Source organism: Amblyomma americanum, chromosome 3 (genome assembly GCF_052857255.1).
Source record: "Amblyomma americanum isolate KBUSLIRL-KWMA chromosome 3, ASM5285725v1, whole genome shotgun sequence".
NCBI classification, from domain to species: domain Eukaryota; kingdom Metazoa; phylum Arthropoda; class Arachnida; order Ixodida; family Ixodidae; genus Amblyomma; species Amblyomma americanum.
The window spans coordinates 129,626,071-129,650,486 of NC_135499.1; the positions used below are offsets into that span (position 1 = coordinate 129,626,071).

Sequence of the window (24,416 nt, forward strand, 5' to 3'; positions counted from 1 at the left end):
AGTGTCCCAGTGGTGTAAGGGCTGGCAGTTGGGCATCAATTTAAATAAATCTGTTCTTTTATCTATAACTAGGAAAAAAACACACGTCAGCTTTTCAGTAAACGCTTAATAATATTCATCTTGCATCTGTCCTTGAGCATAACTACCTTGGCGGGACACTAACTTCTGATTTCAGATGGGATTCGCACGTTAACATCATCACATCTACTGCACTAAAACAAGTGTTCTTCGTTAACAGACGTTTTAAACTAGCACCCTCCCAAACAAAAGTACTAGCATATAAAACTATTGTCAGACCAATTCTAGAGTACGCCAACAACGTTTGGTGTCCCTTTATTGACAAGCTCATTAAGAAACCTGAAGGGGTGCAGAGAAAGGCACTAAGATGTGTATATAATAAACACTCCCTTACAGATTCACCAACAGAATTACTAAGACGTGCAGAACTCCTAAGCCTAGAGAACAGAGCGAAATTTACATGACTTAAAATTATGTAGCAGCTAATACACAGACAACGAAAAGTTCCCGCTACAAAATACGTGAAGACCCCAAAGACTAGACCGATCCGCCACAACCTCACACACAAAATAAACGAGTTTTCATTCCGTACTGACATATTCAAATACTCTTTTTTTTTTCAACGAGCTACACGCGAATGGAACAATCTAAACACGTATATTACTAACACCTCATCATTAGATGCGTTTACTGCCCTGGTTATACATGATCTATTTGTTTCGCAGTAGTCATTCTCATTTTCCACACTTTCCTTTTCTGCCCTGTTATTTTACCGTTTTGTTTGTTCCTAGACTGAAATTACAGCACTAACTGCAGCCGATTTCCTTTTTTTTTGGTACACTTGTCACCATGCTTGCAGCTTATTGTTTGTACCTCAACTTGAATTCTCTAACCGATTTTGTAACTATTTCTGCCATATGCTACTGTTTAAGTTGTTTTACTTACCAATGTGTGCAATACACCTGGTTTTATCATTCACAGCCCTTCCTGTTGCAGTCCCTGATCGGACTTACAGTATCAAATAAAAAAATATATCAGCGAGACTTCGCTTCCGGCGAAATAATTGGAATTTTTCAGTTATATCGGAAATCAGAAACGTTTTACTGTATTAATCTTATTCCATGGTTTTACAATGTTTTATAAAGGAGGGACAACACAGTTCAGTACACTTGCTACGTGAGGCATCCATAAACTAAATCAAGTGAATACATCGGAGGTTGATCACTACAGGTACAAAATAAGAACAAAAAGAATAAATCAAATATATTAACAGCAGAAAAGAACAGAATAATGCGCACAATGTGGTACAGTTTTTCTTATCCTACTTATGATTCAAATGATATACGTGAAACAGCGCTAACCCAAGGCCTCAGAAGAAAGAAGAGGAAAGAAGGAAAGGAGCGCTTTGTTGTCCGTTTCCTCCTTTCTTCTGCTCTCTACTTAGGCCTTGGGCTTGCTCTGTTTCATGTATGTCATGCATAACCAACTCGCCCATCAGTTCGTGCTTTGTAGGATTCAAATGTTCTAGTTGCTTGTTTACGTGAACTTAAGTTTGTAGCTGTGTCTCTCTCAGTGTACCGCCTTTGCCAACACTATAGTCCCCAAGGGGTTTTCATTCTGAACCGCGCTGTATCCGTCGCCAGCCTTCAAAATCTCCTGAATGCTTCGAGCAGAACACTCGTCCTCGCCCTTCCTAAACTTATAGAACTTCTACGGATGCTCTAAGAGCCCCAGAACAAACCCTTGGGGACCTTTGACAAAGGAGGTACTGTACCTGCCAGGAGTAACCAGGCAACGGGGCTTGCTTCTCTGCCGTGCAGTGGAGCACTTACGGCACCCCTAAAGACCAAAAGTGCTCGAAACGTGAGGGATATAGTGTTCTCCTTACGTTGTACACATTCAAAGCTTGACGGGCGTCACAATTGTTCCGCTACGCGACTAAGAAACAAACCTAGTTGCCTGGCCACTTTTGGCAAAGGCGGCACATACATTTACCCTTTTTCAGCCCGTCCCTCTTTGCGGACAGTAGTTTTCTTCCTCTCTGCTCAGTCTGCTATTCAGCTTCCCTCCCATTTCCTGTTGTTCGCGCCCACCTCGTTTTGTTTTCGGCCTTGAAATCGGAAGACTGTGATGCTTGCTAAACTCACTTTAAATGCGCGTTGCTCCTCGACACGATTATTTCGTTCCCGCTTAGGTCACGTTAAATTAGATGACACAACGCGGTAGGAAACAGCCAAATTGTTCCCCGTCCAACCCGTCTTTTTTAATATCCTCAATGATGTGCTGAAGTAGAAAGATTAGAAATGACAAACTTGTTGCACTTAACAATCGTACAAGCTGTCGACGAAGCCGGCCGCATATCACTGAGCACATAGGTATTGCTGTCGTTGTCTCTTCCGGAGGAGTCGTTGTCTCTTCCGGAGGAGACTTTTTCTGGAATGCTTCACCTAAGCCGACTCCGAAGGGCTCGAAACACCGTTCGTTTCGCAGACATGGTGCTGCAGTTAGCTCTTTTCTCTTCGGAGCAGCGCTTGCATATTGGCAGACCTGTACAAGCGTGAGCGCTCCGGAGTCGGCTCGAACATCGACCTCTTCACAACTTAGCACTCTGATTTTCTCTGTTTTTGTAGCGATAGCTACACTACGCTAGCATTTCGAGCCTTCAGCGTGGCGGCGCCGTAGCTGGTCACATGGTTGGTCACGTGGTGCGGAGCAGGCTCCGGCGGCGCAGCGCGCCTGACCGCCGATAGTGAATCCACGTCCAGGGACGAAGGTGAAGATGAGGAAGCAACGCGCAGCGAAATGGAGCGGCGAAAGACTTACTTTGCAATTCAACCAAGCAAGTTCCACTCGGCCATCTGTAGCTATCGCGTCACTCCAGGTTTAACCAGAGCTGAACCGCAGCCAGTTTTATGCGATGGCATCAGTGTTTACGTCAGGAGTAAAATTCACCCTTCAATCTCACAAAATTCTCTGATTGGTCTAGATAGGTCACGTGACCTTGCAACGTCGTCACAGCGTGGCCACCGTGGCAGGTGGTAATTAAATTAATAATTGTTTGAGAGAGGTCACGTGACCTTGTGACTTCTTCACAACCTGCCTACCGGGTTGTGGCCAACATAGTTTCTAGATAGCAACTTAGATAGCATTAGATAGCATTAGCAACCCGGGGCAGTCCGATGTCACAAAATTCACTGATTGGTCAAGAAAAGTATGACGCCGCAAGGTCACATGACCTCAAAGAAACCAATCACAGGCCCCTGCCCAGAAGTGGCAAATTCAAAAATAGATCGAAATCCACTATTGACGCAAACATACACAGAAGTTGTAGCAGAAGCTCCGACAGATGTGAAACCTAATGCTATCGCAGTCTGCTCCTAAGTTAAATTAATCTTATCCACAGTTTTTTTTTCTTTTAGCATCAGCTGTTATATCTAGACCACCCCATCCCTTCCATATCTTGTGGTCGGTGTCCACATAAAATGACATTATCACACAACAGCGTCGCATGATCTGTTATGATCGGTCACATGACCTCTCCGTCATGGGACCAATGGGTGGCGTGTCCGATGGTCCCATGGCATGAACCTGTCTGAGACCAGAGAGTCACGTGACTCTTCAGTCACATTAAGAAAATACGTTATGCATAAATTGGCACGTCACCTGCTGAACCCCTCACACATGCATGACCCCCCAAGACCCGCTTACACAACATGGCTCCCTATACGGCTCGCACTGAAATTCGCTTCGCATTGAGATGAACGCTCCTTCTGCTTTTTTCTTCAAGACAAAGCCATGAAAGCGCTGTCCTATCCTCTCCGAAAACACGAAGAGCTGATGAGCGCACTGCATCAGCTGCCCTGACACAGAACAAGTCCTGAAGGATGGCAAGAGACGATGTCTTTCGCGTAGTTTAATCTGATACGTTTGACTGTCTATAAGCACAGCCGCAGAGGCGGCGGCGAAGAATTGCGTGAACTATTTACTGCTCCGTTCACCGCGGAGGCGGCAGCGACATGCCATTAGTCAGTGACACCCAAAACCTCTTTTAACGTGAAGCCTTTTCGGTGGCAATTCCTTCCCCAAACGATTTTCCTTCTGGTTTCTCAACATAATCGTTCACAAGAGCAGCGCAGTCTTTTTCGCTAACACTCGGCCCTTGCAGAGATACAAGTAACCAAGCCAGGAAAGGCAGGAAGCTCGACAGCAACTGGTCCCCATCAGCTGTGGTTCCCTGAGCGAAAAGGATAAATGGATGAAAAGGAAGCGACCAATATTATGGAGGAAGAACACCAATGCTCTCGGTTCTTACATCATACGAGTTACAAAACTCCAATGAGCAGGGTAGTTAGCAATCGCTGACTCGCTCTCTTTCTTTTTCTCCCCGCGCTTTCAATAGTCGAAAGCAGTTCAGTCGAAGGCCGCGATTGGCGAGACAGTCACCTCTGGTTAAAGGCGCGTGTGCGCGCCAGTGGCAGCACCTGGCACCTATTTGTGCATTTTGAGTCGCGACTATTTTTCGTCAAGGGCAGGTCATGACGACGAGAGGTATTGCTACCATTCAAGGATTTACTGTTCAAGGATCAACTTTCAAGGATCAAGGATTCAAAGATCAACTTTCATATGCTGCAGGATCAAAAATTTGTCTGATCGAAAAAAATGCAGTCCAACGAGTCACGGTGGCAAGGCTTTTTTTACTGTTGTTTTTTTCCCATTTCAGGACAGTTGCTCTATTTTATGAGTGATTAATTATTAGCGAGACCCACCACCCCTCTGAGAACAATGAACGAACTTTGTACCGGTGCCTCAAGGTGAAACGTGGACCAAAAAGCTGATTACGTATCATCTGAATGACGCAATGACTGCAAAAGTTTAACTCAACAGTGTTCGATAAGAACAAGACGGTCGGCTAATAGAGGTGAAATTATACCAAAGAAAGAAATTTGATCTGCTACTCGTTCCATTTCTTTACAGAGCTACCCCCTTTCCTCCATCTTTTTATCCCCTCATCCCTTTCACCCCGTGCAGGGTAGCAGACCGGTTATTCTTCCGTTTAACCTCCCTGCGTTTCCTCCTCCTCCTCCTCCTCCTCCTCCTCCTCCTCCTCCTCCTCCTCCTCCTCCTCCTCCTCCTCCTCCTCCTCCTCCTCCTCCTTTACAGAGAGAGAGCTAAACGACGGTTGGAAAAAAAGCAGTTGCAATGGGCTTCCTGCTTGTTGGCTTTTTTCTTTCTCGCTCTCTTTTATGACGCAAAGGGATGCGGCTTATGGTGTACGGGCGCTGAAACGCTTGCTTAAGAATGCGCAATACGATTGTCTATAAGGACTAAAACTCGTATTCCTACAAAGTGTTCCTTTGTTTTTATCGTACGCTCTCTTGTCCGCATGAACATTAAGAGATCCTTGCGACGTACAAGCGACAGCAATTTTGTTCTTAAAGCTTTCGTGTCTCCTCCCCATAAAAACAGAAAGCATATGAGCAGATGCATTACAAACGGTGCTCTATGAAATACCGAATTCCAAAGTAATACTGGAGTAAATTTTACTTTCGTATCATAATCGTCAAGCGGAAGCATCAAATTAAAAAAAAAATTAATGCTCTGTGCATGGTGAAGACGCAGCAGCCAAAAGAACATTTGATGAAAACTGGATGACTGCCGACCTCCAAGGGCTCTCGCTTTTTTTGTGTATGACGCAAAAATTGAAACGGAGCTACATGTGTGGCGTAAGGGATAAGCTAACATTCATCATCGGTAGGGAGTCCTCATATTTCAACCACGCATTATGCGCCGTTACAGAATCATTTGTTCAAAAAAAGGAGTTTCGCAAACTCGGACATGTTCTTGCAAGGGGTAAAGCGCTGGCTGACTGAATTCCGCGCACAGAATTCTGTCGCAGGAAGCCACAATTCAGCACCATTGTGAACAGCGCGAGTCTTTTATATTCTTTGTATTTCAACATCGCGTCGTCTGCAGCGAGCGATTCGTTCAAGGTGAAAAGATACGTCGCATAATAGCTTGAGGAGAACGAGACAGCTGTCCGTTTTAAGGAGGAGGCTTTGGAATAATGTTTTGCCCTGGCTCTATTGTTGAGACCCATCTTCTTAGATTACAGTATCAAAACGATTATAAGTCCCAAATCAATTTCCTGTTTTCGTCATACTTTCTCAGAAATAAAAGCAACTATCCCGCTCCTTTCACTGCCTGTTCAACTGGTCATTAATTTCACACACATGCGCACACACAGAAATTCAAAGCCTAAAGTCTACCAAAAAAAGCACCGGAACACCCGGTCTCACATTGGAAGAGGCTATTACTTGGAGAACTGATCGACAAACGAATCGCCTTTACGCGGCTGGAGAAGGCAGGTGCTTTAGCTCCCAATGTGCACTGAAGTAAGCATGCAGAATTCTTCTCATTATTCCTCGCAATCCTTCCCCCTTAGTCTATTTTCAAGCTTTCTTTCTGTAAGAAAAGCGCGTTTTCCACGAGCTGTAGGCGAGGGCCAAGGCGGCGGCCGAGGCCAACGGGATCCTGGAATAGGGAAGACCGGCCACTGAACCTCCAAATCTATCTCTCCCCAACTCCTGTGCCCTAACTCCTTCTCTTCAGAAATAAATGTTTTTACTACCACTACTCCATACTACGCAGTGGTGAGCACCGTCTCTGATGTGACTTCTAGCGAGAATGATTTTAAAAGCTTTAATATTAAACTAACATGAAATAGCCTGCTCTCTCTAGCCCTCTATGTCGTTTGCATAGCTGCCTCAAGCCAGCCAAAGTGGACAGAACAGCACAATTGATCAGACTCGCATACAAGGGCTTTTCTTACTCAACATTTATAGGAGAAGACAAGAAGTTGTTGCAGCAGTGGGCTACGAAGAAGGGGAAAATTCTCTAAAAGAAAAAATGAGACAAAAATCATCTGGTATCATTCGATGAGAGTGAACAGTGCAGTACACTCGAGCGGTCGAGAAATAGGCCTTTGCGACGATAGTTCTGCGCACCGAAGTATTTAACTGCGTTCAGTATGGTTTCAGTTTACCTAGGGCAAGTGTGCTTTAAGCGTCACTATTGGGAAGGCGAAACATTAGTACTGCGAAAACACAAATTGTCGTCAGCATTCTGTGACTATTTTGTCTAGTTTTTCTAACAAAAACCGACCTTAAAGCATCACTGCAGCCATTATGTACACATAAAACAACTCATTAAATAAGATCCCATATATAGCTGTACTGCGACACCAATTTCAAGTGTGTCCAACCTGCAGTGCCTGCCAGTTCATGGACGCGCCTCAACGCTGCTTTTCTGACGACCAAACCGATGTAATGTAATTATTTTTTTTCCAATTCCATTCTATCTCGAATTATTTGTCATCCTTTGCTATCGGCTTGATCGCGGATGGCATATTAGCAACAAAGAACAATGGGAGACTGCGGTAAACTGCTCGGAACCGGAAGTTCAGAGGCTGGTGGTGGATTGGGCACTGGAGGTCGCCTGTAGGCATGAAGCCGCGGCCATCGCCTGAAGCCTGGACCCAACACCGCATCCACGGCTGTGACAACGCAAACTCTTTGGTTCAATAAAGTTTTCAATGAAATCAATGGATTTGCCGCCTTTAACGCGAAGGTTGGTCAATCTCAGATAATGAATTCGGAGTTTGTGTTCATACTGCCGCCCTCACATGGATGTTTGCGAGCATAAATGTGCTCGGGTGATCTGCCTGGTTATCATCCTTAAATGTCGCGATTACTATCTAGTCAACCATGTGATTAGAATGCCTTGCGTGTCCGCTTATGGCGTCTTCTATCCACACTACTATTTCTATCTTTCTTTCTCCCAACCACATCATTCTTTACCAGTCGCGATGAACTGTGTTGGACGAGACCATCCCGACTCACCGCCCTAATTTACTAAAACCATTTGTCCGAGCTTCTCTCGCAGAAATATTCCTTACTGCGCTCAGACTGCCAAGAAGGTCGAGTCATTTACCCTTGTACCCTCACGAAAACTCATTACTTAAGAAAGGCACAGTGACGCATTCCCGTGTAAACAATAATGAGCCTTGCCTTTAAGTCGCGCAATATCGGCGGGCCTTGGGCGTTGCGAAGTGCGAAGAAATGGCCGCTCCGTTGGAAGCTGAGACGAGTGACGATCGTTTAATATCGAGCACGCCTCCAGCTTGTCGTATTACTTTGCAACAGGGCGCCTTTCTTGGTTACGGGAAACGAGCGGAGGCAGCAACGATAGAATAGGAAAGATGTGGGCCGCGCTCGTTATCGCTACGGGGAATGGCATTACGTAACGTCGCGGCCATAAAATAAAAATAACCCGAAAACACGCCGCGACAAGCAAAAATTAAAAAGAAGAAAGGATTAAAATAGAAACAACCACAAGCAAAGTTGTGCCTGCCGGCGCGTTCATTTCCACTAACTCACGTAGCGCGTTGCAGCGGGCCGTGACGCCATCGCATGCAGCGGACCCGGGGAGAGACATAAGCTGTCAACGCACGACGGGACATGTACTTCTCCGTGTCTGAAGGACTTCGGGACAACTTGGTCAACTGTGATGGGAGAGAGAGAGATATCGAAACTGCCCCTTCCTTTCCTTACCTCCTCCGCTATTGCGCTGGGAGCTGAAAAGGGGAGGGGGTGGGGACGACATCGTACAATAAAAATCTTTCCCAATGACGGCCCTATAAAACGGTCAGAGCGCCCTGCCAGCCTTGCCCGAAGAAGGCTGAGGCGCGGAGGGTGCATTTACTTAATGCCGCCCTGCGCCGCGCTAGCGTCTCGTCTGCCCGGCGAGACCAGACAGACGACGACGACGCGCCTCGGTTTTCATCATTCCTTCGTTTTCTCTGCTGATTCTTCTTTCTTCCCTCCTTCTCCCGTTCTCTTTCAGTCTTCGGCACGCTCTTGGGTAGCAGCGCGGCAGCGTGCGCCTCCGAACAGACTCCCGGCGCGCCCGCGCGCACATATTTCTTGCAGCTCGCGGAGAGGAGTATCCGACGATGGTGGAAACGCTGGCCTCCGTCGCGCGCTGTCACAAACAGGGGACGCGCACGGTCAAGCCAGGCTGTAGCCAGCAGTTGTGCGCCTCTTTTATGGCTCGCCCTTCGATCTGGGCGGCATCTTTTCCCCGCACCAAGTGGCGGTGGCCGCTGCGTCGGGATGCGTTCCTCCCTGCTGTTACAGCTCAGTACTTGCCCTCGAGACAGACTGTCCAGACAGGGCGTCCGGGTTAGAGTAAGGGAGAGGGGGTCAACTATAGCACGGCGGGCGATAGAGAATCCGTGACACTGTCAACTGCTCCTTCAAGGTCCTTCGCTCTGAGTCCTCCTGAAACCTGTGGACACCCGATAAGCCGAAGAAATAATAAAAAAATAAGGAGCATGAATGAGGAAGGGGAAGACCAGACGCGCAATGAAGACGACGTCTGCCTTAAATCTAATTTTACAGCGGCCGAGCGCAAATAGGGATGTATGGGCTTCCGTCTGGGCTATCTGTTTCGGCGGCTGTGAACCCGACGCACGGAGTCAAGCCGCACGTGTACCACGGCGCCAAGCACTGGTGTCATGTACCTCACTGTCGCTTAATCCTGTAAGGCGTCTTGAACGATTTGGTTCGCCTGTCTTCACCCAGGCTGCCAATCTGAACGCTCTCCTTGTTATCCCCAGCTTCGTTCGGTTATTATATCAATCATTACAAAAGCGTAAGCTTCATCTTCGAGGATGAAACGATGAACTTCTGGTGATCTACACGAACGCGGGTCGCTTTTTGCTGTAAAAAAAAGGAAAAAGTGTCTCGATGGAACAGCAATTAAAGGAGAGAATTGGGCTATTTGGTGATTTCTGAACAGCTTCCACGTGGTAACCAGCGCGCAAAAAATATACGGCAAGCGAAAATGATTTAGTCGTTTCTTGTGCTCTACCCTGATAAATCCCTTTTTCTTCTTAACCTCTGCATTTTTTGTGCTATTTACTATATTAGGAAAAAACGGAACTATTTATCCTGTTATCTAATCTACTGCCGAAATGGTGCGGAACCACTCGCGTTGGAAAATAATTCTTAATCGCGTCTTCTGCTTTCTCGCTCCCAAAGACATGCTGCCAATGTTCAGGATAGTTAAGTGCTCGCAGAAACTTCCCATTCCGTAGTCCTGCTCGTATGCCATATTAGTGCATGCAGTCGTCTGCCATGCAATGTGATGGCTAGACCACGCATAGGCTTGAAAAAGGGCTCTTTATGCTGTAGCAACAACAAATAACCTAGCCAAAACCCTTGAGTCCGTCCAGAGCCGCGCGATAAGATTCGTGTATTTCGATTATTCATATCATACGAGCGTAGCAGCACTAAAAACAAATTTACCAAACTCTGCCTTTTCCACAGGTTTTGTCGTCCCCCCTTGAGTCATTCCGTTATCACCGCTGCACACCGCCTTTCCCTTCGCATCAGTCAACCGAAGGCTGTTTATACACCTCTAGCATCCACATCTTTACATCTGCGCATCTGAAATCAGTCTTCGCCCAGACCACTAGAGAGTGGAACAACCTGCCCGCTGAAGCTTTTATCCTTCCTAACCTGTAATCATTCAAATCATTCATCACTGACCTAATTAAATGATATGTTAGCCCATCCCTCATGTAATGCCCCTAGTGGCCCTTTGAGGTACTAAATAAATAAATAAATAAATAAATAAATAAATAAATAAATAAATAGAAAAGTAGAGAAGCAAAATGACCCAGACAAAACGCGATCTTAAGCGATCACCTTTATGAATAGAAGAATCACCGACACTACTAGAAGACGCCGGCGTAAGGAAAACTCGCCTTATTCGCGGGTTCCTGCAAACTCTATACTCACCTAGACGAACAACAAAACATTTCTGTCTGTCGCGTGGCGCATCATTAGCGCCGTCGCTTAACAGGAAGGCCACAGAGCTTACTGGGACGACCACTGGGGGGCGAAAAGGGTGTTGAGCGGCGGCAGACAAGAAGGCGGCAGAAATACGGGACGGCGTGCTTCGACGCAGAAGCAACAGCCGAGGCGGGCATCTTGGTGCCGCACTCTAGTGCCGCCTCACTACCACCTTTCTTTCTTGTAGCTGCTGCTGTGTGGCCGCTGCTAAACTCCGCCATGTTTTTCCTCCTCAACATCGGAGGGCCACAGATTTTGGGCAGAGATAAATGCCCTCCCCAACTCTCCCTTTTTCTGCTTTGGAGTGAGAGAGATCAGGCCCAGACTCGAGCATTGTGCTCTTTGGCTGGGCAAGAGTAGTTGCAGACGTGCAAACAAACAAGTTATAGAAGAAAAATCCGTCTCGTCTCCAGGATACAGCATCCGTCATAGAAGAAGTTTCCAGCGCATTTTGCGCGTATCTGCTGCTTTGCACCACTGGGAGATGCACGCGTACGTCGTCTTTATTTTCGGCCCTAAAGGACGAAAAAAAAGGGGGAAACTTCCCCAAGTACTTTGCGTTTGCTTCCCGCAGATTGCGCCGACAAAGTTTAGTAATAGAGCTGTGCGCGGAGCCGGGGCGGGGAAAGAAAGGAGGGGAATGAAGGAGGAAGGGGGTTTAGGGAATGGACCGCCGCGAGCTCGTACACAGCCGTTGACGCATGGCTGCCCGCGAACCATTACCGCGTCTGCCGGGGCCCCGCCAGGCGCGTCATTTTTGGAGCGGCAGTGCAAGCACTGCAATGCGCTATGACGCGCGGCCACCCATCTGAATAGCCGCGACGCCAGTTAGTTTGCCCCTCGTTCGTGGCGGTATCGCCGTTGATCGACTGGCACGGAGGCAACGTGGGCGTATCGGAAGGGCGGTCACCTTTTCGTGCCCTACAACGCATTTGATGCTAACATCTACTCTCTCGACGGTGCGATGCGCTACATTTTCGTTGTTTTTATTCGAGAGTTTGGCGGAAATTCGTCTGGTCAGGCGTTATGCGATAAAAGAAAAGAGCAGTCCTAAGAGAACATCTTGTTGGGCAGTCACTGACCTCCCCCCGTAAGATTAAAGAAGGACGTTTCGAAACCGCTAAGTGCTTCTTGTTTTGAAAGGCAGCAATGTTTCGGTTTGGTTTGGTTTATGAGGGTTTAACGTCCCAAAGTGACTCAAGCTATGAAGGACGCCTCAATGACCAGCGGGAAGGGGGGGGGGGGCTGCAAGAGTGATTACGCAGTTATATGTGACTGCTTCTTACTTCACAGCGTTTTGTTCGTACAGTAGAATCTCATTAATTTGGACTCACGCATTGGTCACATGATGAAAGTGTAGCCCGATCGGGTTTTCCTCACTTCTGACTCCCCATTGGATTCCCTCCCTATTACCTCCTCATTGCAGATCCGAATGCATTGTTTAATGAAGACCAGTTTCTTCTTCTGACGCGAGCGGTTGGCTAGATGAAAGACGTCTGCATCGCTCCTCAATGTCTTTGATTTTGCGACCTGTGCAAATCTCTATGCTCTGCATAATTATCTTTCCATACGTGGAGTGTAGCGTCACCTGGCACACGCGACCTGCCTGAGATTTGAGATTCTTCATTTTTCTGCCGCCCAATGACCATCTCCCCCTTCCTCAATTAAGCCGTATGATGTTCCCTTTTTTCCTGGACTCCGGCACCCTTTTGGTCATTTCGGGAGTTGCCCCTTCTGTTAACTTGGATGATGGGAGTGGATTACCCATAAAATGACTTCATCAAAGGCCGTCACATAACACAGAGACATCCATCATCCGCTTAAGAAAAAACGACGTATGCGTTGCCACATACTAGTCACGTGGTCTGACGCCACACCTCTTGAAGCCGCTCAAACGATTCGTTTCTTCGCGACAGGAAACTGCACCGACAAGTAGGAAGCATGGCCGGAATTCTGTGTACATGAGCTGAGTTCGACGCACTCAATTCAGCGATGGAAGTGCGTGAAGTCCAGATAATAAAGTATTATTTCAAATGCTTGGCGCTTATAGCTGTGTTCCATGTACATAGACTCAATGAACATTGGAGACCGCCTGTGTAACCGTAATGGTATTCTCATATCTGCCCAAGAATCTTTTTTTTTCTTATAAATATTTGAAATCCACAGACTTATGGCGAGTGAACAAATTGGAGGCGTGCTTGTTTTTTGTTTTCCGTCCTCATTGGAAACGATGGTCCTATGACCACGGTCACATTCCATTATCAAGACGAACTGAAACTGCTCTCCTTTTTCTTATTTACTGTCCCTAATCCCCTCCCCATGTGTAGGGTAGCCAAGCGCAATTACGCCTGGTCAGTTTTTTCACCTTTCCTTTTTTCTGTCCATCTCTTTCTATCTAGTCGCGCATCGGTTCCCGTATTGTAACGGACTAGAAAGCGTCTCTGGCTTCTTTTTCTTTATCTGTTCAGTCACACTCGTTGTCCAGCGCAACCTTAGTCGGGATGTGCAGAAAAAGCATTTCGTACTGGAGGAAAATCGGACCACACTACTTTCCGGTTTCGTTTAAAGCGCGTCGCTCTTCTGCCACTGCTGACCAACTGTGCGCGCCGCTGGCCGGTGTCGCGGCATATAAGGGCTCGCTTTCTTGCACGCTGCGCCCTCTTAATTAGACTCTTATTTAATTAAGTAACTCATAATTAGAGCCCTAATTTCCTTGGTTGTTCAGGTAACACCGCCCCCTCCCCCCAACCACTCCCTCCAAGAGTTCTTCAGATGCCCATAAATTCGTCCCCTTTCAGAGGCCACTGAAATGCTAAACATTTAGAAAGCCTTTAAGGGACACCCACTTTTTCGTGCCTATTTGCTTTTTTGGGATAACTATAGTCGGAATTATTGCTTTGATCGTTGCTGATTATGGGGAATGAACCTTCGGACGTTGCTAATGACCGATATTAATGCGTAAGCATTTGAAGGACCTGTGCAAGCGAAAATGGCGAGCGCCGTCTGTCAGTAGCTAGTGGGAAGCAGATTGCCCACACCGGTGGACAGGTTGCCACCTGCCCCCCGTGGCAGGTGGCCGATATTGAAGAAACGTAGCTTGTTGGGTCACTTGGTGAATGGTCGCGGATAAAAAAAAAACAGCTCAAAAGGACGCGTTCACAAGAAGAAGGAGTAGATAGTAGGAGTGCTCCCTCGGACACAACGGACATTGGTATGTCATCTCGGATATAACGAACCTAAGTATGCCACTTCGGATATAACGAGCTTTCGTGTCTGGACCGAGGTTGTAGCCAACTTTAGTGTGTCATCCTCGTATATAACGAACGTTTGACTGCTAACACTTTCAAATGATCTACTGATGATCGCCTAACAGTTTTTTTTTACACTCATCCCTGTCAATTCGCTGTTACGCTAGCAGGAGTAATTGCAACCATTTCCTAAAAACCAAACAAAAGTGCAGTGATTGCAGGCGTCTTAGTCACCTCGCTGAACGGCGGGCACCTGAACCATTCTTCCCTGTGACTCATTGTGGTCGCGTTTCGTTGGGGACAGGAACTTTTTCCGGCTTCTAATTGTGCTCCAACTCGTCCCACGTACTTATAGAAGTCATCGAGACGATCTATAAGGGCCCTTCTGGTCACTGTATTTCAGGAAAGACTCACAATACTGACTAGAAAGTTCAAAAATAAAAAGAAGAAATCTGGGAGTGGAGGAGGAACAAGCAAGGGGGGGGGGGCAGGATCAATGGGAGGAAAAGGGAGAGCCGAGTAGTTAAGCGCAGGGTTCGCGGTGCATGCGCTGGCGGCTCGGGAATAGCTAGGGCATAGCTAGGGAAAAAAAGGCAAAAATGGGGACAAACTTAGGGATGCAGCCGTAGGACGGAGCCGTAGGATTGTCGATGAGAAAGGAGCGAGGGAATAAGAGAACGGTGAGCGAGAATTGCGCCAGAACATAAGCAGCGGAATGGCGGAGGACGCAGGAAAACAAACATAACAATCAAACACGGTCCGCCGCCGGCCGCTCCAGGAGTCGCGGAGGTTGAGGCGGCGGCGGCCGAGCCGAAAGAACGCGGGCGAGAGCGAGCGGAGAGAAGGAAGAGGCTCGCGAGTCAGACAAATGGACACCGCGCGCCGCCGGCATCTCAGTCGCCGCTATTTCTACCTTTTTTTTTGGTCCAGCTTCCTTTATGTCTCGAATTTCTTCTTGTGTTATTCGCGAAAATGTTTAGTCCATTAGGAGATTGAAGGCTCTGGCTGTCCGGGCGTTTTTTTTCTTTGTCATTTTGATTTATAACGCTGCCCTTTACACCCCCCCCCCCCCCCTCTTTTTTGCCCCTTTCATTTTCTCCGTTTCTCTTTCGATCCCGGTTCTCCCAGCGTGTTTTGAGGCCACATAACGAGATGTTCTGCCCGTCTTTGCATCCTCATATGCGAGGCTGCAAAACGGTGCGGCTTTGAAAGGAGATTCCCGAGACAGTGCAATATCTTTGCATGGTGCGCTACCGAGCGCGGGCCGGGGTCGAGAGCGCAGGCGCGCGTCAGCAGGTACGAGGGAGACGCACTGCCGCCTGAAAGCGCGGACGCGACTTGCTCGCAAAGATGTCATTTGTTCGGTCCAGGCGCTCGGAGTCAACGGAAGGAGCTTGAAACGAGACGTGTCTGGCGGCAGTAAATGGGGGAAGTCTTGAAGGAATCACGGCGCAGCACTGGTAGACAAGAGTATGGTCGCCTCGTGCAGACGCTGCGTCGGTCGCTGGAAGAATCAGGCTAGACCCATAGACTGGAGGGCAAAACGCAGACGGCGCCTATTTGCTGATGCGAGCGCGTACTGAAGACAGTACCAGATCAAAAGCTGAGCAGTTGAGTTGGACCTCACTGAAAACTCTGCGGACTGTGAACGCGGGGGCGCTCGGACACTTGGAAAAGTACTGAATGTTTAGATTTCACTATAGTGCGGGTGTCTGGATAGAGCACATCACGTACAAAAGTGGGAATCTCGGTGGGGCGGAATCAGTAGTAGTTTTGTGCACTGCTCGTGAAATTCAGCCCATGGGTAGCAAACTTGCCTTTAGTGCTTCACAATCGGTGCCCCACATATATTATATATAGTAAGAGGGTAATTACTCATTAGCAACCACCAAAGCACAGTCATACGATTACAAAGGAAAGATATGAAGGTTCCACAGAAACTTGGTACTAAAAAGAAAAATTCGCCCTAGTCGGGGGTTGGCAGGAATGATAGATTGAACGGTAAGACCGTAGGAAAGGTCAACAGACAAGATTCACAGGACAGCAACTATACCGTGTCTTCTCCGTTTATGCTGCTTCTTTCTATATGCCAGTGTGTATTTAGAAAGGCATAGATACTATATACACATGTAGATACATACACACAAGGTACATACGTACATACATACATACATACATACATACATACATACATACATACATACATACATACATACATACATACATGCATGCATGCATGCATGCATACATACATACATACATACATACATACATACATACATACATACATACATACATACATACATACATACATGCATACATACATACATGCATGCATACATGCATGCATACATGCATGCATACATGCATACATGCATGCATGCATGCATGCATGCATGCATTCATACATGCATGCATGCATGCATACATACATACATACATACATACATACATGCATACATACATACATACATACATACATACATACATACATACATACATACATACATACATACATACATACACACATACATACACACATACATACACACATACATACACACATACATACATACATACATACATACATACATACATACATACATACATACATACATACATACATACATACATACATACATACATACATGCATACATACATGCATACATACATACATGCATGCATGCATGCATGCATACATACATACATACATACATACACACATACATACACACATACATACATACATACATACATACATACATACATACATACATGCATGCATACATACATACATACATACTAATCGTATCGAACTATGATTTAATTCGGAACGGACAAGCGCTTATTGCAAACAGAAGGAATCATTTTCACGACTTACTCTACTTGCAACGCCGCAGCGGTCAAGGGTGCATATTGCAGAAATGCAAAAAGTCATCGAAGAGCGTCAGGTTGCACGTTGTTTCAGAAGGTTAGAAAGAAGGATATATATTTTTGTTCTTACGGAAAACCCGGCTGTAATGTTATTTAAAATTGATAGTGAAAAGAAGGTAAGAAGAAAGGACAGTGAAGGAAGAGATAGAACGTGACCCACTGGCCTGGCTGCGTGTCTGGAGCTGACCGGCTGAAGTACTTCCTCCCTCCAGAATATGGTTGACTCTGTGACGTGACCCTTCATTTACAAAAGGTTCAGACATAAGATTGATTCCTTTCTGTCTGCGTGACGTTTGCACTTGGAGCTGAGTTTCCGTTCCAGCAGACGTCTCTCGACGATGATACCGCTTCCTCCGCGCAGGGCTGACGGTGAACGGCCACATGCTGCTGGACTTCCACCAGAACCCCGAGCGGCCGACGCACCGGCTGCGTGTGGTGTCCGCTTCCCTATGGCTGTACGTACGCTCCCGCGGCGGCGGAAACCGCACGGCCACCCTGTATGTGTTCCGGGTGGCCGAGTCGAACAGCAGCAGCGCGCCGCTCGATGCCGGCATGGACCTGCTGGCAGCCGTCGAAGTGGACGCCTCGGCGCACGGCTGGAGGCGCGTGGACGTGCGCGCCGCCGTGCAACACTGGTTCGCCCCCTCGCCCGGTCACCACCATGGGGACGGCTCGCGCAAGAAGCTCACGCTGCTCGTCGACTGCGTGGGCTGCGGGCCCGCAGGCATACAGGTGCGTGCCCTCCTGGGACGGTGCGTGTGCATGTGCTGTGAGGGGAAGTCAGCTAGCGATGCCTTTTAAATTTTGCTTCATATTATGTGTTAATCAATTTACTGGTTGCGTTACTGAAAACTAGTGCGCAGGGGCTAACTGCCACCGTTACGCAGCGGTCACTTCTTGAGTCTCATAGCAAGACGCTTTTTAGTGTAGGAGTTAAGCATACATCTTTTCCGAACACAAGGAAATGCCACGAGGGAAAGCAACGCCCTGGAACTAAAGGCGCCCTTACACTTGCGTAGGTGTCCCTACAAACAAGTGCATATATGTCATACATTTGCGTACGTGTCCCTACATACATTTGCAAGTGCCCCCACATGCACATCCATAGGCGCTCCTGCCACGCGTAGGCGTCCCTATAGATGCACGTGTATCTACGGGCGTCCCTGTATACACTTGTATAAGTGTCCTGGCACGCACATGCATAGGTGCCCCGACCACGCATGTAGGTGCAGCTGTGCTTACACAGGTGCGTCTATACCGCGCATCCCTGCATCCCCTGTCGCAGGTGGCGCAGTTCGAGCGGCGGCGTCGCCGCCCCTTCCTGGCCGTCGCCACCGAGGCTCTGGTGTCGCGGCGGCGCGGCCGGCGCTTCACCATCAGGTGCGGCGAGGGGGTGACGCAGTGCTGCAAGCAGTCGCTGTACGTGAGCTTCGAGGACCTCGGCTGGGACGACTGGATCATCGCGCCCAAGGGCTACTTCGCCAACTACTGCATGGGCGAGTGCGCGGGCCGGCCCCGGACGCCCGACATGTTCCGCTACTTCCACGCGCACGTGCTCGAGGAGTACCGGCTGCGCAACCCGTACGCCTCCATCTCGCCGTGCTGCGCGCCCACCAAGCTGTCGCCCATGTCGCTCATCTACTTCGACCGAGACCACAACATCATCAAGTCGGACCTGCCCAAGATGATCGTCGACGAGTGCGGATGCACGTAGCGCTCGTCTGCGTAGGACATTTCTTCCACTTCAACCCTGGACGGCTCTCTAGTGTCCCGGTGTCGTCTGTGATACGCTGCGGCCGTCTGCCCCCCACCCCACGCTTCGAGGGTGCGGAGGGGCGCGCCCGCTTCGGTGCGTTCTTGTTCTAGTCAGTCCGCCCTCACCCGCCGGACCAAGCCTCTCCTCCCCCCCCGTGCGGTGCTCTTTCCCCCTCTCTCTCTCTCTCCACGCGGGGCTGGTGTCCGGACGGAGGACGTCTCTTGTGCGCGACTCGGCGAAGAGACCTTTGCGTCGCGCTGCGCTGTGAGTGGTGAGTGAGGCCGCAGACTATGGCGCGCGGCCGTCGTGTGTTCGGGGCTCCGACCCCCAAGGTTGTGCCGACAAGGTCCGTCGTGTTCGGGCCACAGCGCGTGACCCCGTTCATCCACGGGTTGCCCAAAATGTGTTTAGCCTCGAACATTTGTTGTTGTTTTTATCTACGTCTCTCTTTTTCCTTTTCCCTGCGAACGTTCGCACTGAAGACCTAGGAACACGGGGGACCGTCCTAAACGGCGTTTGCGGTCGCTGGGACTCAATTTTAACGTCACGTCTGCTAATGTGACCCGATTCATAGATTCTCCCGATTGCTTGCTTAACAGCACTTAAGAAAGACGCTTAACTATTATGCGCGAGCGGATCCAAACCGAGCGCTTCATCAAAGAGTTTATATCATTCATTTCAAGATGTTTTACTTTTGTGTTTTGATTTAGTGCCTGGATATTAAGAACTCAAAATATTCAGTCCGCAGTTTTCCTCTGCTCTTACTATTGTGTTCCAAAGGCCACAGTGGCGTCTGCAGAAAAAGCAAACCAAACAAAGAAGTGGGCGTAATTTTTTGCAGAATTCCTCTGAGGAGCCTGCGAATGCATTGTTGCCCGTGCACGCAGTTCCGATATGGTTCCCCGTGTTCGCCGTCTGCTGTGAAAGTTGCGAACGAATCTCGTTGTATTATCACGACCAGCGCACCAGACAAGGTGTCGCATTGTGTCTCCGCGTGTATTCATTGCCGACTTCCCCTGGAATCAGCGCCGCCCCTCGGTGGGCGCTGAACCAGACGGCGGTGGCGATTTGGTCTCAATACTGCGGATTTATGCTAAGCTCGGCTGTGAATAAGGCTCTGTCAGACTCCTCTGTGTTCTTTGCTGTGTCTTGTATGTACATAGATGTTTATATTACGCACCAGCAATATAAAAGACATTTCAGAGCCAGAGCAGATTTGCAAGGGAATAGCTCAGCCAGTGAAATGAGTTTCAGGTGTGACGTCGCAGTGAACGGCCATGTAACATTATACTAGGAATTCGGGACAGAGCCAGTGAGCACCGCTAAGCCTAGCGGCTTGTCACGTTCTGTTCTACGGCCACTCAGTCACTCTCTTCCTTTCTTACATCACTGATGACGTCAGCATGCTGTTTTTGAGTATTCAAATCCATGCGCCACATGGTGGCAGCGAAGGAAACTAGAAGCGCTTGCCTAGAATTCCTGGTAATGAGCCCGCGTTGCGATGCTGTTATCCCTTAGATTCTGGCTTCACAATGGGGGTAGTAGGCCTGACGTTAGCGTAACTGGCCGACACGTTTTCAAATCACGTTGTCTTTTTTATCTCTACTCTTTTATCTACAGAAAACTGATATGGAGCAGTTGCTAGGGGTCTATAGGTGAGTGGTCGTCTGTGTTTAAGGAAACACTTACTGGATCACATCACCGAATTGATAAAGCATCCAGGCCGAACCGGCACTATGGATGTTTTCATGGTGAAGTTCCAGTGCCGCCTAGCAAATCACAAGTGAGAGGCACTTCTTTCGCTAGCCGAGCTACGCCCTTGTAGAGTGCTCTGCTGCAAACTGTTTGTCGCCTCCATGTTTGCATCTTGCTGATAGTGCTACGCGGATCCTAACAAGCAGGGTTACTCTATAGACACGGGATATATGACGAAAGGTTGTCGTTGACCAGTTAATTTATACCGGTAAAGTTTGTCCACTAAAGGTTCAAAGTAGGAGCCGGAAAGGCTGTTTTGGTGCTCGCTTCAATGCGCAGCTTGTTTTTCTATGTTTCTGTCGTGTGCCTGGACCGTGGTGTGTTGAAAACAAGTGCCATATCGTAGATAAGTCAGTGGAATAACAGGAGAAGGCGTCTGGAAGAGTGGCCTCCACATTAAGGAATACGCGAGTACAATCGAAATATTAAGTTGTTAATTGATCGTCTTGAGATGTGACGGAGTACTCAAATATCCGTCACATAATGTGCAACTTTGGAAGTTGGGGGGCAGCAGCAAAATATAGAACGAAATAAAAAAAAGACTGCGGAATTACTGTATTTGCTGTTTTGCAGCAATTTTTCTAACCTGAGCGCTGAAATATTTCGAACTGCAAAGAAAGGGGAAATTGTCGGATTTTAAACACTCATCGGTTGAACAGCAAAACGCGGCTTTATTTCTAAAATTAGCGATTTGGAAAGCGTGGAATCATAAGCAATGAATGTGCTTTATTGACAGCATGCTATGGAGTTTTAAAGAATGGTTTAATGGTAAAGTACAGCCTTCTTCAGCCCTCCGTGCTTCTTTGACGTAAGAAATGAGCAACTTTCAAGATTCTCAGTTAATAGAGGAACTATATATAACATGGTCGCACGTGACTTTTTTGATGTCCTAGAAGAGCTGCTAATCAAAGTAACTGTCACCGACAGCTATGTCTTAAGTCGCAGACCACCTTCTTCTTTCAGCGGTAGGGAAGATATCTTCCATCTCCTGCATTGAATGTTTCCCTAAATGTCGTTAGAAATGTGCGTTATTTCCGCCCCATTCCTCGCTCAATTCATTTACTTGCCAGTAGCGCTGACGGTAATGAGAAATGTCGTTATTTAACGGAGGTTCAAGAATCTCATTTTAGAGGCAAAAATTCGTGTGTACGGGTCTAGGTCAGCACCTCCAGCACGCTATCTTTTGCATTCACTTTCTTTTCGTTCTGGCATCCGGCGTCCGTAGCTCCGGTCCATCAGAATTGTTTGAATTGTTTACAGCCGGCTCAAGCAGGCTGCATACAAATTTCTACCAGGTTCAAGCAGGCGCTTACATATTTATATTTTGTTATTTCTTAGTTCCGGAGGCCACCAACCCACACCTATAACCTTTCATACCTTTCACGCGTCACCAACAGCGATGTGTTCTAGTGATCCTCACTACCTTGAAATATTTCATCACATACTTCCCACTAGTGCAGCCTACGCTCACAGTTCGATGCACAGTGCATTTTGTAAAAGCCCGAAGCGCTAAGAGAGATCGTACGTGCCGTGGTAAAATGGGAAAGAAAAAGGTTTAACAAGAGCAACAGTTCGGCGAATACAGCGAGCGCGAGTGGTTCGTCGCGGCGAATATGGCCCAGCTATCGAAGGAAGTCGAAAAATTTATTCATTCTTCCAGCCACCACTTTGGTACTTTACAGAATTCGAAGGTTTCTCAAGGGTCATCACCTGACATCGGAAAACAGACAAATTTCTCGCTACTCCGTCTGAACCTGTCCGAACAGTGCGGGGCTTTAAAAGGGTGTTGCAAAGTGTCTGCCTGAGAGTTTCCCCTTCTGAAGTGAGCGAATATGCAGACGGCATCCCGCGAGGCTGCCGCTTTGAAAACCTTCTCCGACAGATTACGCAGAGTTGGCTCGAAGCAGTGGACGGGGCGAGTGACCCGTTCGTCTGGAGCCGCAAACAAAGTGCTCCCTAGCGTGCCGCAGTGGAGGAAGGAGAAGGAGCTTGTTTTGACGGGCAGTCGAGGCTCCCCGGCCCCGCAGGAAGAACGAAGGGAAAGCTGCGCTAGGGAAACCGGGGGCAGAACCGTCACCCAATCGTGGAAAATAGGGATGAGGACTAGCCAAGCCTTCATCTCGCTCCCTATTTCTCTCCCTATTCCACTAACGCTCCTTATCTCCTTCCCTCTCCGACATATAACATCTCTGCGGATGTCACTCTTTTTCGTCACCCCTCTCTTTCTATCCCTATCTGAAGAGGAAACGTTCCCTCCTCAGCGCCTTCTTTCCTTCGGCTTGTCCTCTTTCTCCCCTTGCCCTCGTCTCCCCATCTTCCCCCGTCGCTGTGCCAGTTGAAGAAGGCATGGGACGCAAAGTGAATTGCGTGCCGGGCCGTCGGCTTAGCACGCGCGCTGTCTTGATCGTCGCACGGCCCAAAGACTCCGCGCCGCCCGCCCGCTTCCCCACACAGCTTTATTTCTGTTTGCATTGCACCGACGTCGCAGGCCGACGGTGCCCGCACACGCGTACACTTAAAAACTGCGGAATTTGAACAGCGACCGAGCTCCCAAGCTGCAGGGAAAACTGTTAACGCCCACTCGCACGCTCCGTTTCTCGTGTCTTGGTTGGATTTTTCTTTTCTTCTCTCTCTCTCTCTCTTTCTTTGGCTCTGTTCATGCCTTCTTCTTGCTTACTTGTTGTCTCTGCCCCTGTCGTCTAGTGGAGCCGAGGCAAGAAGCCATTTTTCACCCGCAGCAGTCCGCTTTCTATGCGCGCCGCGAAGCGAACGGAAAATGAATAATGTACTCCGGCCGACGGCAAGAAAGGGACGTCCCGGGTAGACACGCTTGGCCTGAGCACGCGCCGGGCGATCACACGCCGAGTTTGCGTGGCCGGCGAAATGCGGATGACTGTGCTCTCGTCTTCAAGTGCGCATGCGGCCGGTTCCGTTTCGCGTTCCTTCCTTTACTTTGTTTTTTTTTAATTTAAAACGCGAACAATGAGTGCTAACGAGGCGCCGCGTCGAGTGCACTTTGTAATACTTTGTAACCATACTAAACTTGGCCGCCCGTCCTCCGCATTCAACTCGTTTCTCTGTAGAGCCCAAGCTTGCGAGACCGCTGGTTTTCCGCAGTGGCAGCTTTGTACGTTTAGCGGATAACATTACCGCGAGTGCAGTGATGGATTTTTTTTGCGCGTCCAAATAAACTCATCCAACTGAAAGTAATTTTGATTAATATACGGACCGACTCAGATTGCGAAGAATAAAAAAAAACGACAGTCACGTGATCACTGGGAGGCAGGAAAGGCTCTCCCCGAACTTTCAATTAATCTAGCTACTGCTGACAGCCGCATCAGCGATGAAGGCTGCCGTACGCATTTGAATTTGCATAGGAATGCGCAGATTCAGGCAGCGGAGGAATGTTTGCTAATGTAGAGCAATTCACACTTTTAGAATAAAAAATTATTCCTGGTGTCACGTAAAGCTGCAGAGGCAGGGTTTTAGTAGAAACACCTAGTCTCGAAGGAACCCCTGATAGACAGCAAGCAGGACGTGCTACGGTGAACGGAGATTTCTATACGCAATGAACGACAGAAAAAAAAAGAATGAGAATGCTCAAAAGAACTTGAAGTATTTGCGAAAACTTTCTCAGTATCTGAAAACAGCATTGAGGCAGAAAGCAGGGCATTATTATAGCCTCGCTGTTTGAGCAAATAATCAATATTTTCCTATCTTGCGATATATTTTGAAGCTCAATTATAGGGCGTTCAAAAAGTACAAACTGATTTTCTTTTCCGCCATCA

General features: G+C 48.0%; 1 protein-coding gene across 1 annotated transcript in view; it reads left to right on the forward strand.

Annotated features, from left to right (window-relative positions):
• Actbeta (inhibin subunit beta) overlaps window positions 1-24,207 on the forward strand; it is a 138,082-nt gene extending 113,875 nt beyond the window's left edge. Inside the window, exons 2-3 of the mRNA XM_077657866.1 lie at window positions 17,479-17,849; window positions 18,403-24,207. Of these exons, the coding sequence (XP_077513992.1) occupies window positions 17,479-17,849; window positions 18,403-18,831 (800 nt within the window). The 3' untranslated portion in view covers window positions 18,832-24,207. The remainder of the gene's footprint in view (window positions 1-17,478; window positions 17,850-18,402) is intronic.
• Window positions 24,208-24,416: the final 209 nt, after the last annotated feature.